A 12,518-nucleotide genomic window follows, 5' to 3' on the forward strand; every position below is an offset into this window, starting at 1 on the left:
GTCACTGAAACGATCGTTTATGAAGCGCAAATAACCTATATATTATACGGCGCTTTTTTATTTCAGATCCGATTAAGGAACTAGAGGTAATTCCCGAGGAGGACCTGGAAGAACAATATTATGAAGAACCCCAGCGGAGAAAAATTCAGCCCCTTCGTACCTCGTCCATACATCATCCACACCTCCCTATGAGAACCCCTTCTCCCCGGTATGACAATATGAAATAGGACTTGTTTGTGACTACAACATTTTCGGCACCACCTTGGCCGTAAATGCTATGCATGGCCTCCTATTGAAACATTGCTGTACATGGTGTGCTTATATATATATAATATCAGATTATTTGAGTCTTACACACTGGTGGACAGATGTTGGACCATTGAATACCTCACGATGTTATCTAATGTGCAAAATTTGTACTTGATAATGGCATTTTAACGTCGATCAGACGTCAGTGTGATAAATATAAACGCGGCTTGGTTGGATAAATCTAACGTTTTGTATTTGGCTGGTTATTTTAGGTTAGGCTCGCCAAGGCACGTAGAGTCCGACTCTAATTCGGAGAGTTCCGAGACGAACTCAGTTAACACGGTTGTCACTGAGATCCGCCAACAATTTTCCCGACAGCAGCAACAAAGTTTACATAACCTTGACAGCGGTCACAACAATCCGAATTTAAGTAGCCACACCGCCGATCAGCATCAACGGTATCTGACCGACGGCATTCTTCTCGTTACATTGTATTACAGAAAGCTAGTCTACGCTCGAGATAAGCATAAAATATATAGTAAAAGCAAAGTAGGTCGATTCCCGTTCGAGGCACAGTCGCTTAAAGCACCTAAAAGGAAAAAATTTTTTTAGGTGTTTTAAAGGATTTAGCTTTTGAAACACCTAGGACGCCATACATTGTACATTTAAAAAAGCTATAAGATTAATTCGCATAGATTTATTGATGGCACCGAACGACCCTCACAAGAGAATCTCTACTTTGTCTCCTCGTTATAGAACTATAGAAGAAGATAATTGTAGCATTTTACTAAATAACTTTGTGCTCGGACGGGCAGTACATGCAACAGAAACGACTGATCAGGACTGACTAGGGCATCGTTCTGTGTATACACATATGTCTATGTGCATGTGCAGAACATTCACTAGCTTAGTATAATAGACTGGTTCAAATGACGGTGAAAAACACAAGCTAAAGCCAATATTCTTAGATGTACTTCGAAGAAACCGCTGTTACTAGTAATACCGTAGGCTTTTATTATTTGCTGTATACATAGAGAGATTGCTTATTGATTGTAATAGGTGGGACTATAAAAGTGGCTCGATTTTGGAGAACCTACATTGACTGCCCTGCAGTAGATATGAATCGGTGCGACCAGTCCGCTGTTCTCAGCCTTTAGCTTTGAAACATTTTACGACAGCTAAACGATCACTTGTTTGAGTCATCACAATATTTCCATGGCACCAACCTAAAAACGCCAACTAGATTGTCGTTTAGGCAGTCATCATTGGGCGTTACGTTTGTCATTGGTGGATGTAGGTCAAATGTAACCTAACGTACGTGTGTTATGAATCTCGACGTTCGTTCTATCGCGGGTCTGACTAGAGTATTGGGCGTATCGTAATCTGGGAGTCGACACTCATAGTTTTTACGTACGAATTGTTTTTGAGTTCGGTATCTGCCAGTAGATGGAGGCATTTTCTCAGTGAAAATATCTAGCGGTATTGTAACATATTGGATTCATCATTAGTACGGTTTTTGCAACTGAATTTCGATCAAGGCTTGTTTCAACTAAACATTTATCCTATATATAATAACATTGTTTGTAGGTTGTTCGAGGAGCGGGCAGAGAAAGTGCGTTCAGCAGTGGAAAAACTCATTCGAGACCATCAGCCAAAAATATCGCATTCCACAAACCTGCTCAACCTTATCAAGAACTTCGAAAATATCGCCAAGAATAACGAGAAGGTGCATAAGTTCAATACGGCTGTTGTAATTTAAGTTGGGCTATTTCAGCAACTGTATACGATGCAATATTTTTAGAACTTAAAATTCTTGCCAACTGCGAATTTGCTCAAGGCAAAAAGAACAGTATTCACTTACCAATAATGTGATAAGTTTCGTATAAACGGGATTGTCCGCTAGGGTTTCGCGTAACGTAATGAAGCGTACAATATTTACTTGTAAACTTTAGCTGTTTATTACAAGCCTCTATAAGGTAAGTTTACTGAGATAAGACAATAAAAAAGTTCGAATATTCGAGCCTTGACTAACGCATCGCTGGGAAAATAAGACAAGTCTATGCCGAATCATTTTCTTTGGTAACGAAGTGTCCTCATCGTATCATAGAATCTGTGGTCGAAAGACACATGTAATAGAGTATCCAAACACCCATAACAATTCTTGCATGAAGCTTTTGAATTGGGTGCGACTTCTACATCAAATCGTATTGGCACTCGTTGGCATTTTCAATGTGGTAGGACAATAATTTCTGTTGTCCTATTTTGCGCCTTGACTGTTAACCAGGCAAAAAGTTTTGTACTAATGAACCCAACGTAGGACAGTTGAACCTTGGATAAATTGTACTAGACAGCTACACCTTCGAAATGTTGCTCGTACGCATGGAGACTGCCGGGTTACGCGGCCAGCGATGTGGTCGCGTGAACTTGGCTGGTAGAAACAGCATTTACCGCCCGTTTATGTCTTGATCACAAACTTGTGTTGTGTTTAGTACATGTGCTTAAACGACATTTTGTTTGCGATGATCTGTATATGCAGAACCCGTTAACATGCTGAACTTTTTTTACTATGTACAATTTCAAACGACTGGTGGCATTTCTTCTAACGCAAGTAGGCGATTTATAGGTTTTGGAAAAGATTCGTCACCGATCGGCGCCACCGCGACGTAAAATTGTGTCGTCTACGTCCTACATCAGCCAAGAAGCCGAACACGAACAGGAACGTTCACCAGCTGTAACTCTTCTAAATCCTGTTACGGTATCAATGTTAAGTCAACAGTCGCACCTGCTAGATCACTCGTCGCCTACACTTAAACCGTTTAATCTAACCTCGCCACGAAAAAGTGCAGCTTCTTTTGCTAGAGAGGTACGACAATCTCATCCATCATCCGCATGGCATCGATTAACTTAACTATTAATACGTAATTACTGGCTTTGTAAATCTAGCTCACCCAATGGCTAGTATTACGACGCTGATGTTTACGGCACGAAGATTGTGCCCCAACACTGGCTCAGAGCGTGGATTTCCGTTGGGAACCCTATTCCTAGGTTAATGTAGCCTGTACTGGCCTGCGCTTAATTAAGCAGTTATTGTTATTGTTCTCTTCCTGAATGGGTTCTTGTGTTGGAAGCCTTTTGCTGTTCTGAATGCACGTCAATACAGGACACCTAGCAGAAAGGTCATTGCTAGATGTAAGAGCTAGATTTCTGAAAGATTTGGCGACAGGAAACAATTGCTAAAGCTTGTTGAAACGTTAAACGATAAGAGTCGTCATTTTTTTTGCCGACGTCAGTTCGGTGGGTAAAGTGCAACGATGGACGGAACGCGATATCAAAAGTGCAGTGTTTTTACCATGAATGATGATATTCAGGCCGCTTTATGACTATATGGATTTGAAGAATAAACGGTTTTGAATGTTTATATTAGGTAGTATTTCAATAGAGCGTACAACGGAATAACAAAAAAACATCACATTGCTATGTAACTGATCGGAAGTTCAATATCTGATCGAGGCTCGCCATTGCACATAATAGATAATATGTAGGCAAGGTAACAGGATTTGACTGGTGTGTATATGATCCAGGGATGATATCCTTTTATTACGCTACTGTAGAATGAACAGACGCTGGTAACGTTGCAGATTTATTGAAGTACTTGTGGAAAAGCTGTTACTGTGTATCAGGTAATTGGAAAAAACAAGTATTTGTTCGAAAAAAAAAGGATTCGAACCTAGGCAATACGTAATTATACTTAATCAATCCAAAATATTCAGATACCATGAAGCGAAAGATCAAAAGTCGCTTCAGGTTCGATCAAAAGAGTCCCTTAACGGGCAGTGACGCCCAACACCGCCAGAAAATTATCCGATTGGGACAACTTAGAAATTTTCTTTCTCAAGACAACATGAAAACAGCGTCAGGCTTCATGGAAAAATGAAGCTCAGCTGCGTGCTTTAACGTGCAGCGGGCTGTACGTGTACGTGGCTTGAGTTCGCAGACGTGACGAACTGATAACACAATTATAGGAAAATCAACATGGAGTGGGCACTCATAACAACAAGGTGCAATGCACTACGCTTTTGGTCATTCACTAGCTGACACAATTAAATCAATAGAAACTCTATTTTATGAGGCTAATGTAGTTGTAAAGGCAGAACAAAAAAAAAGTTAGCACAAGTTAATGGTTTTTCTACGGAAATTGAAATGTTCAGAAGCTAGTCAACCTCATGCGTAGTAGGTATCTTTAGATATCAGGTCTTTTTCGAAATAGATGTCTTGCGTTGAGTAGTAATGAAATGTCTCAGTCTATCTCTGCTGTACAGGTCCTGTCGATTGATTTGTTGTAATTTTTCCTTGAACTGGATTATCGTCGTCCGTTGAGTACAGATGCGTGACACTGCAGCGTCTACTTCGTATGCCGTAAACCGTTCTATAACAGTGAGAACGGCATTGACTTCAAGATCAGTGCGTTTCCACAAAGTATAACACTTTGTAACAAAGTTACATTCAATTCAGCAGTGGGTATAATCAATTTTTTCGATTCCAGAGCATTTTAGAACAAAGCTTGGAAGAAGTGATGAAGCCGCTGACAGTACAGCGGCTGGAGCTGCCTTCAAGTGACAAGCTACATGAGTCTGCAAACAAAAGCCCGTCCGAGAAGTCTCTCAAGATGAAAGAAACTCGACTAACAACCCGACAAGGTTTTAGTGCCACCCTCAAAGATCAGTTAGAAAGGGTGACGCTTGGCAGATTTGGTCAGTGTCAAATGGATAATATTAACCGCCTTGAGGAGCGACTTAATGGAACTCTAAAGTCCATCGGTGAGTTCGGCTTGAGCGAAGTTACAACAAAATAAGGCCAGAACGAAACAGGCAACACGAAAATTACATATCGCATTTCGTGTATGCACGGCGTTCGGGGGAACTTATCGTCGCGGGGTCAATTCGAAGGCCTAACCCAACTGAACGTTAGTCCTAATTTGTTATCTTTAAGTATGTTGAAGGGGTTAAAGCCGTTATGATTGACCGTTTTTGCATAAAGCTTCAAAAACTACAGTCACTACACATACCAACCATCGACGCCATTTTCAATTTCATGTAGCCCAACAATGCGTGTGAGACGTTTTTTTGACGTCTATGCGGTATAAGAAATGGAAAAAAATTGGTGGATTATTATAATGAATGGCCACTGTGAATTGAGGCAATAGTAATTCCGTGCTTGTGGCTACTGTCTTAGTCGCCGGATCGAGATAGACATATGTTTTAGCATGCAGCTCTATGAGACAAATGTAGGAAGCTGTTCATTTTGGCATATAACGTTAAAACACGGTTAATGAAGAGTTGCTAATGCTACTAGCAACAGTAACTCTTACCATATGTTCCATAAACAAAAAAGTTTAACGGTCTGAAAAAGCCTTAACATGCAATAGGCCTGAGAGACGAGCTTATTTTGATAGCTCAGTTGGTGACAAATATTTCCCCTTTAGAATCAATTACAAATTTCTGCGTTCAATTTAGGATTATAAGCAGGGACATTTTGCGCCCTTATCTACTCACTTTTCGAGCCATTTGCAGTTTATTTTCGATTGTATAGCTTCCGGTCGAATGAAGACGCAATCGGGGATCTCGGTAGTAATTAGTATTTATCATGAAGGTATTGGATGACAGCAGATGTTTTTTTCTGCATCTCAACAGCGAACCTCCTCTTACCGCTATGATAAAGTCTCCTTGTGATTATATCAAAAAGTACTATTTGTTTAGTGCCAGGAATAGCGAAAGAATTTGTGCCAAATTATCCTCAAAAACCTAAATATTACCGCTAAAGTGCCTACATAAATGTTGCATATATCTTGCATCCTACGTAGTCGAAAATAACTCTGTTGTCGTTTTTTTCTTTTGTCAGTAAACGGCGACGATACGGTGGTTGGAGCTCAGGCTCTTGTTGATAATTCCAATGATCCTCTTGATTCACTGGCAAACTCAAAGATCAAATCTCTCAGTTCGACGAATCTTTGCGGCAGTGAGGCACTGATACCTCTTCTCAAGGTAGGCTATCGTCACGACTGTTTGTCCTTTCTAGCCTATTTATTTGCTTGAAAAGTACAAACATTGGGCCGTCAGTCCTGTTAACGTATTGCTTCTTAAATGTTTGATTTGATTAATTTTAAACTGCGACAGCAACTGCAGAGTCCTCTGAGCGCATCTTATTTTCGCAAAAAAAAAGGCACATATACAGTGAATGCATCGTAACGTCACGGAAGATATTTATATTAAAATCGTCCATGATATACTAAACGTACAATCAATCTTCTAAGTTCAGTTTTATTATATTCATTTTACATATTACTGTGCGTTCAAGAGACAGAGGCTTCCGATAAATGGTAGTCTTTTCTATTTGTAGGACATGTACACCTTGCAGGATATAGCAGAGCGGCCAAGTCCCCCTGAGATGAAAGGCTATGCGCATATTGTGCTTAATTCCAAATTTCGCGAAAAATTTCTACACCTCAAAGATGGGCGTATCCACGTGTTCGAGGGAGAGTTTACTCAACGACCGCTACAAAAGGTGGACCTCACCGGAAAATGTATTCTACAACTTCTCGACGATCGGAGTATCGGCCTCGACTTCTCGTGTAAGCAAAAGGATTGCTCTATGCAGGAAAGTTGTCCGTCCATTTGAATCCAACGTCAGTAAAGATAATTATCTATTATAGCCTAGCAAGACTTCAGTTACCTATACTGACCCCGTTGGAGGAAAATGTAGAAAATGAAGTGATCGTTCTCAAGAATCTCATTGGAATAATTAAAGTTGCACACCATAAACAGCGACTTTTTCCCTTCTCGCAGCGTCGGCGAGTCCCGTGAGTGCAACGGTACTTCAGTTGAGCTCAACAAAAGAGCGAGATGAATGGTATCGCCATTTGATGGCTCATGCTGACATCTCGCTTAACTTTGTTGTTCCCTCAAGCCGGCCGTTGAGCAGTCACAAAAGATGTCTTGTACTTGACCTTGGATCCTGCTCCGTTCGCGCCGGCATTCTCATGGACCAGGCAACATTACCGCAGGTTAATTGAATGAAAAACAGTAGATAGCAACCTAACGATGAAACCATATTTGGCAAATTTAACCAGGACCACTAATGAACTAACACAGTTGTATCAGAGTAGTCTTGTATTAAAGCACTATTAGCTTAATTATGCTGGCTTAGAATGTTTCAACGTAAGTCTTTTATCCTAAAAAACCTACCTGTGTACGAAAGCATAGATTAACGGCTGAGTAAGACGCGAGTGCTTTGTCCGTCTTTCTAAGCAGAAACACTGAGTATGTGTAATGCAGTACGCCGTAGAATCAAGCTTAAATCTCCTGTTTGATCGCCCTTCAATGATCTAGAAGTCTCAAAATTATGAATGTCATCGCAGGTATACTTCCCATCCTTTTTGGCCATTGACAAGACGTCAAAAAGGGCGTATTTTGGAGAGGATGCGCTCAACGAAAACGTAAGTTAACTGTTTACTTTGCCGCGTATAAACATATCTACGCTTGTGCGCACCTTAAACATAATCCGTTTGGTTCTGTTTAACTACGCCTTAATATGTCCTTTAGATTCGTAAGAACTGCCGCCTCATCTTTCCTCTGGCCTCCGTGGACAAGGTGACAAAGCTGACTATGGACACAACCTATTTGACACACCTTGTCAACAAAGTTCTTAAGGATCTTCGTCTCAGTCAGGCAGAGCTGACAGAATACAATGTTCAGGTGAACACATACAGAGGAGGGTTGGACTGCTTTGAAAACTTTCAGAATGCTATCCAACGGATATAATAATTATTAAGTTACGGGAAAAAAAGGAGTACCTTACTTAGGCAATCAATTGGCTCATATTCGCGGAGCCGAAAAATCACACGATGAGTTATAGCAATATTTTATTATTAATTCGTTATTATCCTTATGTTCCTCTTAGGATAACGAATACGTTTTCTGGTGCTCATGCAGGTCATCCTTCCACAGACATATAGTCTATCGACGCAAGCAGCAATTGCTAAGTTCTTCTTGGAGGATCTGGGTGTCAAAGGTTTGAATATTACACATCAAGCTATTTGTGCGCTCTACGCATACAATACGACATCAGGGATCGTAGTGGATATTGGCAACCGTCTTGACATCTTGCCAATCGCTGACGGCTACGTAGTTGACTCCGGTGTTTCCCGGCTACTCAATGGAGACCAAAAAATTATTCAAAACCTCGCGCATGAACTAGCCCAGAAAAGGGTATGTATCAAAAGAATAAGATGACGACGACACGCGTCGTAGCGAATCGTTGGTAGCGGCTCGAGAAACAATTCGACAGGAAGTGCTGTCATTGGTAGGAAGAAACATTTCGCGTACGTCAGGATTGACACTTTGATTTATTTTGCAGGTGTCTTTGTTTAATCCATTGGACGTATATATGTTACGGCACATATTTCAAGAACTGTGTTACGTCGCGCCTGACTATGTCTCCGAATTACAACAATTCAATTCGAATCCTACTTCCTTTTCAAAAGCTGTCCAACTGTCTGGTTTGACGCTTTTAACAGGGGCGGACCCAGTTATCGAACTGGACCAAGCGCGTTTTTCGGTAGCAGAAGGTTTATTCCAGCCTCAGATGTGGGGCTTGGATTGCCCAGGCCTCAGCAAACTCATCGCGAAGGCCATTATGCAAAATTCGATTGATATGCGAAAGCAGATGGCGCGGAGTATTTATCTCAGTGGTAAGTCTACAGGGCTTTCATTTTTGTAGCTCAATCAATTAACACGCTAACTATTGCACACGTTTGCATTACTTCAAAAGAAAGCACGTCGATTCTAACCCATTCACCGAAATCTTTCTTTTATTTTGTAGGTGGTCTAACATTACTGTCGGGCCTGCGGGAGCGTATAATCGCTGATGTTTCTCGCCTGGTGCCTTCGGCCCTGAAAGTGGAAGTCCATGCTTCACCCTACCGTCTACATATGGCCTATATTGGAGCGTGCACAATGGCTTCGACAGGCGCGTTTGACAGACAATGCATCACCTACTCGCAATGGCGAAGCGGTCCAGATGACTGCTATAAATCGTGGCACGTCAGTTAGACAGCGGTCGATGCGACTTTAGGCCTCCAGCCTGTTCTGCTGCTGGGGACTAGACACAGGAAAAACTTGGAACTTAGCAGAATTTAGTTTTCGTTACATGATGACCTATCGAGTGACGAAAATGGCGCCGCTAAAAATGGCCATGAATACGTTCAATGATAGCGAACGTCGTTTTTCTTCAACAGCCAGATACAGTAGAAGGAAATGCTCTGTATATATGTGCATATCGATAAGCACCAATACATAATGACTAAAGATGTCTAGATAGCTAGAGAATAATTAACTGCCCCGCATTAGACTGAACGCCAATCTTATTTTGTAATACATAAAAACGTGCGCGTGCGCCTGAATCGTTTAATAACATTACTATATTGTATAACAAAAAGATCACGATAAGGATAAACAGGAAGTCACTATCTACACAAATAATTCGAACGTATTCCATCTTTGTTTGCTAGCGTGCCCTAATATATTATCATATAATGTATGCGGAAAACAACGGAAAACGTTTAGTGGCCATCCAACCTCCCGTAGACAGGTGTGTTCACGGAAGGTACACATATATATATTTGTGATCCACCACCCTGCGGTCCATTGCTTGCTTGCAGCACGTTTAACTAGCTTTTGCAACACCCCAAGGCGTGATTCCGCTTCATTCCTTTAAAAGATCGAAAGCCTGGAGGTACATTATTGCGGCAGGGACACATTGTAATAACGAAGTACAATTTTAAACGGTTGCTGTCCAGACCTTTCAGCTGATTTTTGCTGGGTAGAAAGCCATTGCATATGTAATGGTAATGCGCAATGGTACGTTTTGTGTCATTTTTTTCATTATTTTCGTTTTTCGACGCTCTGCGTGACGTCAATCATGCGTTTGATGTGCGTACACCGATATATATACATACATAATATACAAACTGTATGCCTAACGAGCATACCGGTACAAACTATCCTGAATCTTGGGTCTTCTCGCAGGTACAATCATTGTACGGCGAAAGGAAGACTTCAAAAGCCGGTTGGACGTATAACTATAGATCCGTAGATAACATTTAATGCCATATTATGGGGACGAAAGATGAAATTTCGTCTCGCGGGCGTCTTGATTCATAATCATTAAGTGTTTTAGTTGGCTGTATACGTTACTGAATATTTTGCTATTTAATAGAATGGTTTGTTGGTTTGCTTCCGTGGACCCACGACTGAACCCGCCGCAGAAGACATCATGAGCACTGCTCCTTATGATTTTCTTATAATTTTCATCTATGTCTAACCTGGAAGATAATTATCAATTGACAAAAAACAATCCGGTTTAGTCCTTAAGGTTTTAATATTGTACTAATTCTTCACGATACGTTTGCGTAAAACCATGCGAAATCAGCGTCGGACACTACGGTCCTGCGTTGAGAATGAAAACCGACTTTGACCTGAGCTATGCCCTACTACTGACATAACCTAAACCGCTGATTTTTGCAACGACAGAATTCATTACATTCTATTGCGACGACGTTGTACTATAGCCTGGCAATAAATTTATTTAATAATAAATTGAGAAAGCGTTTTATTTTTACATTCAAATTGGACAAACGAATCAACAAACAAAAAACTTCAAATAGGATTGGCGTTGTAGTGAGACTTCTCCCAAAAATTTGTTCGCCACCATGTGATACTCATACGATTATCGAAATATACAGGATCAACTTTCCTCGGATCAACTAATAAAGGGACCCGCTCCTGCTTCTCAGCTCCCGCTCTGTATTTGAAAATTCCCCCAACTCTGTAGGTTGGGTAGAATGGATTCATTAGTGCTTAATCAGTCAATATATATGTAGTAGTAAGTGTTAAATGTTAAGGCCAATGTAAATGTCAACTGCAAGCGGGTGGCGTCCTGTCTTCAAAGATGGTCCTCCCCGATTGTTTTAGCAAGTAAAAATACAGTGCATCAAATGTGATACATTATGTCATGCCCTCGCCTGTCGCCCCTCACAGATCTTAGCAGAATGACGTGAGCGCTTTTACTTGCATTGTATCGTCTATAGCTAATTTACAGTAGAGTGTAACCAGAGCTTAAACCTGACATTGTCTACAGTATAAATGGGCCTTAGCTTCCGTACTTCGTTAACTGCAATTACATTTGTTCAATTCGAAAGCCAAAACTACACATTGAAGTTACATGGAATTGTCAGCGGGCCTTTTTCTTTGCAGAGATAGAATAAATATCCAATTGGTATTAGGTACCTAACAAAGTTTTATTATCACGGTGGCGATGACTAGCTCGTATATGTGGTATTTCTGTCAACCAATCGTAGCTAATCTTCTTTCATGTCTTCGCTCATTCATGAAAACACGATGTTTCCGGCTATTGTTTTTATGCCAAGCGCGTGACGAGCCTTAACGCGCTAGGGCCTTTCCCAGGAACCGACAAGCGAGCGACATTCAGGGCTATTATCCGCTGGCACCAAATACCGCCGACTAATGTAATGAAATAACATCAGCTAGATACGAAAATTATTACGTTAGCTACAAAGCGGCCAATGTACCAAAAGTCTGAAGTCTAATTGCTAACGCGCAATCAATGAAACCAGGTATCTTCATTCGATTCGGAAGATCATTCGATTTATTTACTATACCGCAATGTGGGTTTCCACCAAGCGTTTAACTTAGAGAAACTAAACAAAAAAAAGGAGTGTACAAAGAAACTAAGTTTCACCCATCACTTAGCTTACGATACAAATGGCAAATATGAAGGTCTATTTTCTTTATTACTGCAAGTTTCGATCTAAGCACCGCAAAAACAGCCTGCTGAAGTTCCAGTTGACTCCGACGAAAGCAGCGTTAATTATAGAAGTGTGGTATTAAGCGTGCTTTATCTAAATACTTCTTTTCTATCAAACGAGCAGTAAGACCAGATCACGTCGGCAAAAGCATTACTTAGTCAGCGACATACCGTAACACGCACATCACCGCTTCCACGAAACGGCAATAGCTGCAGTAATTTTCGATCAAAAAGTTTTCGACAACTTTGTTCCCATATGGAACTGTGCTCAACAGGGTGTCTTTACTCACGTAACATTTTCGCGCTAGCAGCTTTGACGAGGTCCCGCCGTCAACCGCGTAACATGCGCGACCGTGGCAAACCCAGAGTAGAGACGCGAATTCGGGAAC

The 12,518-nt window shown here is 41.0% G+C and overlaps 1 protein-coding gene across 4 annotated transcripts in view; it reads left to right on the top strand.

The window, feature by feature from the left end:
- LOC111267907 (uncharacterized) overlaps positions 1-10,901 on the top strand; it is a 112,546-nt gene extending 101,645 nt beyond the window's left edge. For all 4 annotated transcript variants that reach the window (XM_022846479.2, XM_022846482.2, XM_022846480.2 and 1 more), the window contains 13 exons: positions 67-208; positions 522-707; positions 1,837-1,975; positions 2,873-3,112; positions 4,793-5,066; positions 6,148-6,290; positions 6,646-6,877; positions 7,092-7,309; positions 7,664-7,741; positions 7,848-8,000; positions 8,238-8,513; positions 8,662-8,995; positions 9,127-10,901. In XM_022846479.2, the coding sequence (XP_022702214.1) occupies positions 67-208; positions 522-707; positions 1,837-1,975; positions 2,873-3,112; positions 4,793-5,066; positions 6,148-6,290; positions 6,646-6,877; positions 7,092-7,309; positions 7,664-7,741; positions 7,848-8,000; positions 8,238-8,513; positions 8,662-8,995; positions 9,127-9,356 (2,645 nt within the window). In that variant the 3' untranslated portion in view covers positions 9,357-10,901. The remainder of the gene's footprint in view (positions 1-66; positions 209-521; positions 708-1,836; positions 1,976-2,872; positions 3,113-4,792; positions 5,067-6,147; positions 6,291-6,645; positions 6,878-7,091; positions 7,310-7,663; positions 7,742-7,847; positions 8,001-8,237; positions 8,514-8,661; positions 8,996-9,126) is intronic.
- The last annotated feature ends 1,617 nt before the right edge of the window (positions 10,902-12,518 follow it).

Source organism: Varroa jacobsoni, unplaced genomic scaffold (assembly GCF_002532875.2).
Source record: "Varroa jacobsoni isolate VJ856 unplaced genomic scaffold, vjacob_1.0 scaffold_1238, whole genome shotgun sequence".
NCBI classification, from domain to species: domain Eukaryota; kingdom Metazoa; phylum Arthropoda; class Arachnida; order Mesostigmata; family Varroidae; genus Varroa; species Varroa jacobsoni.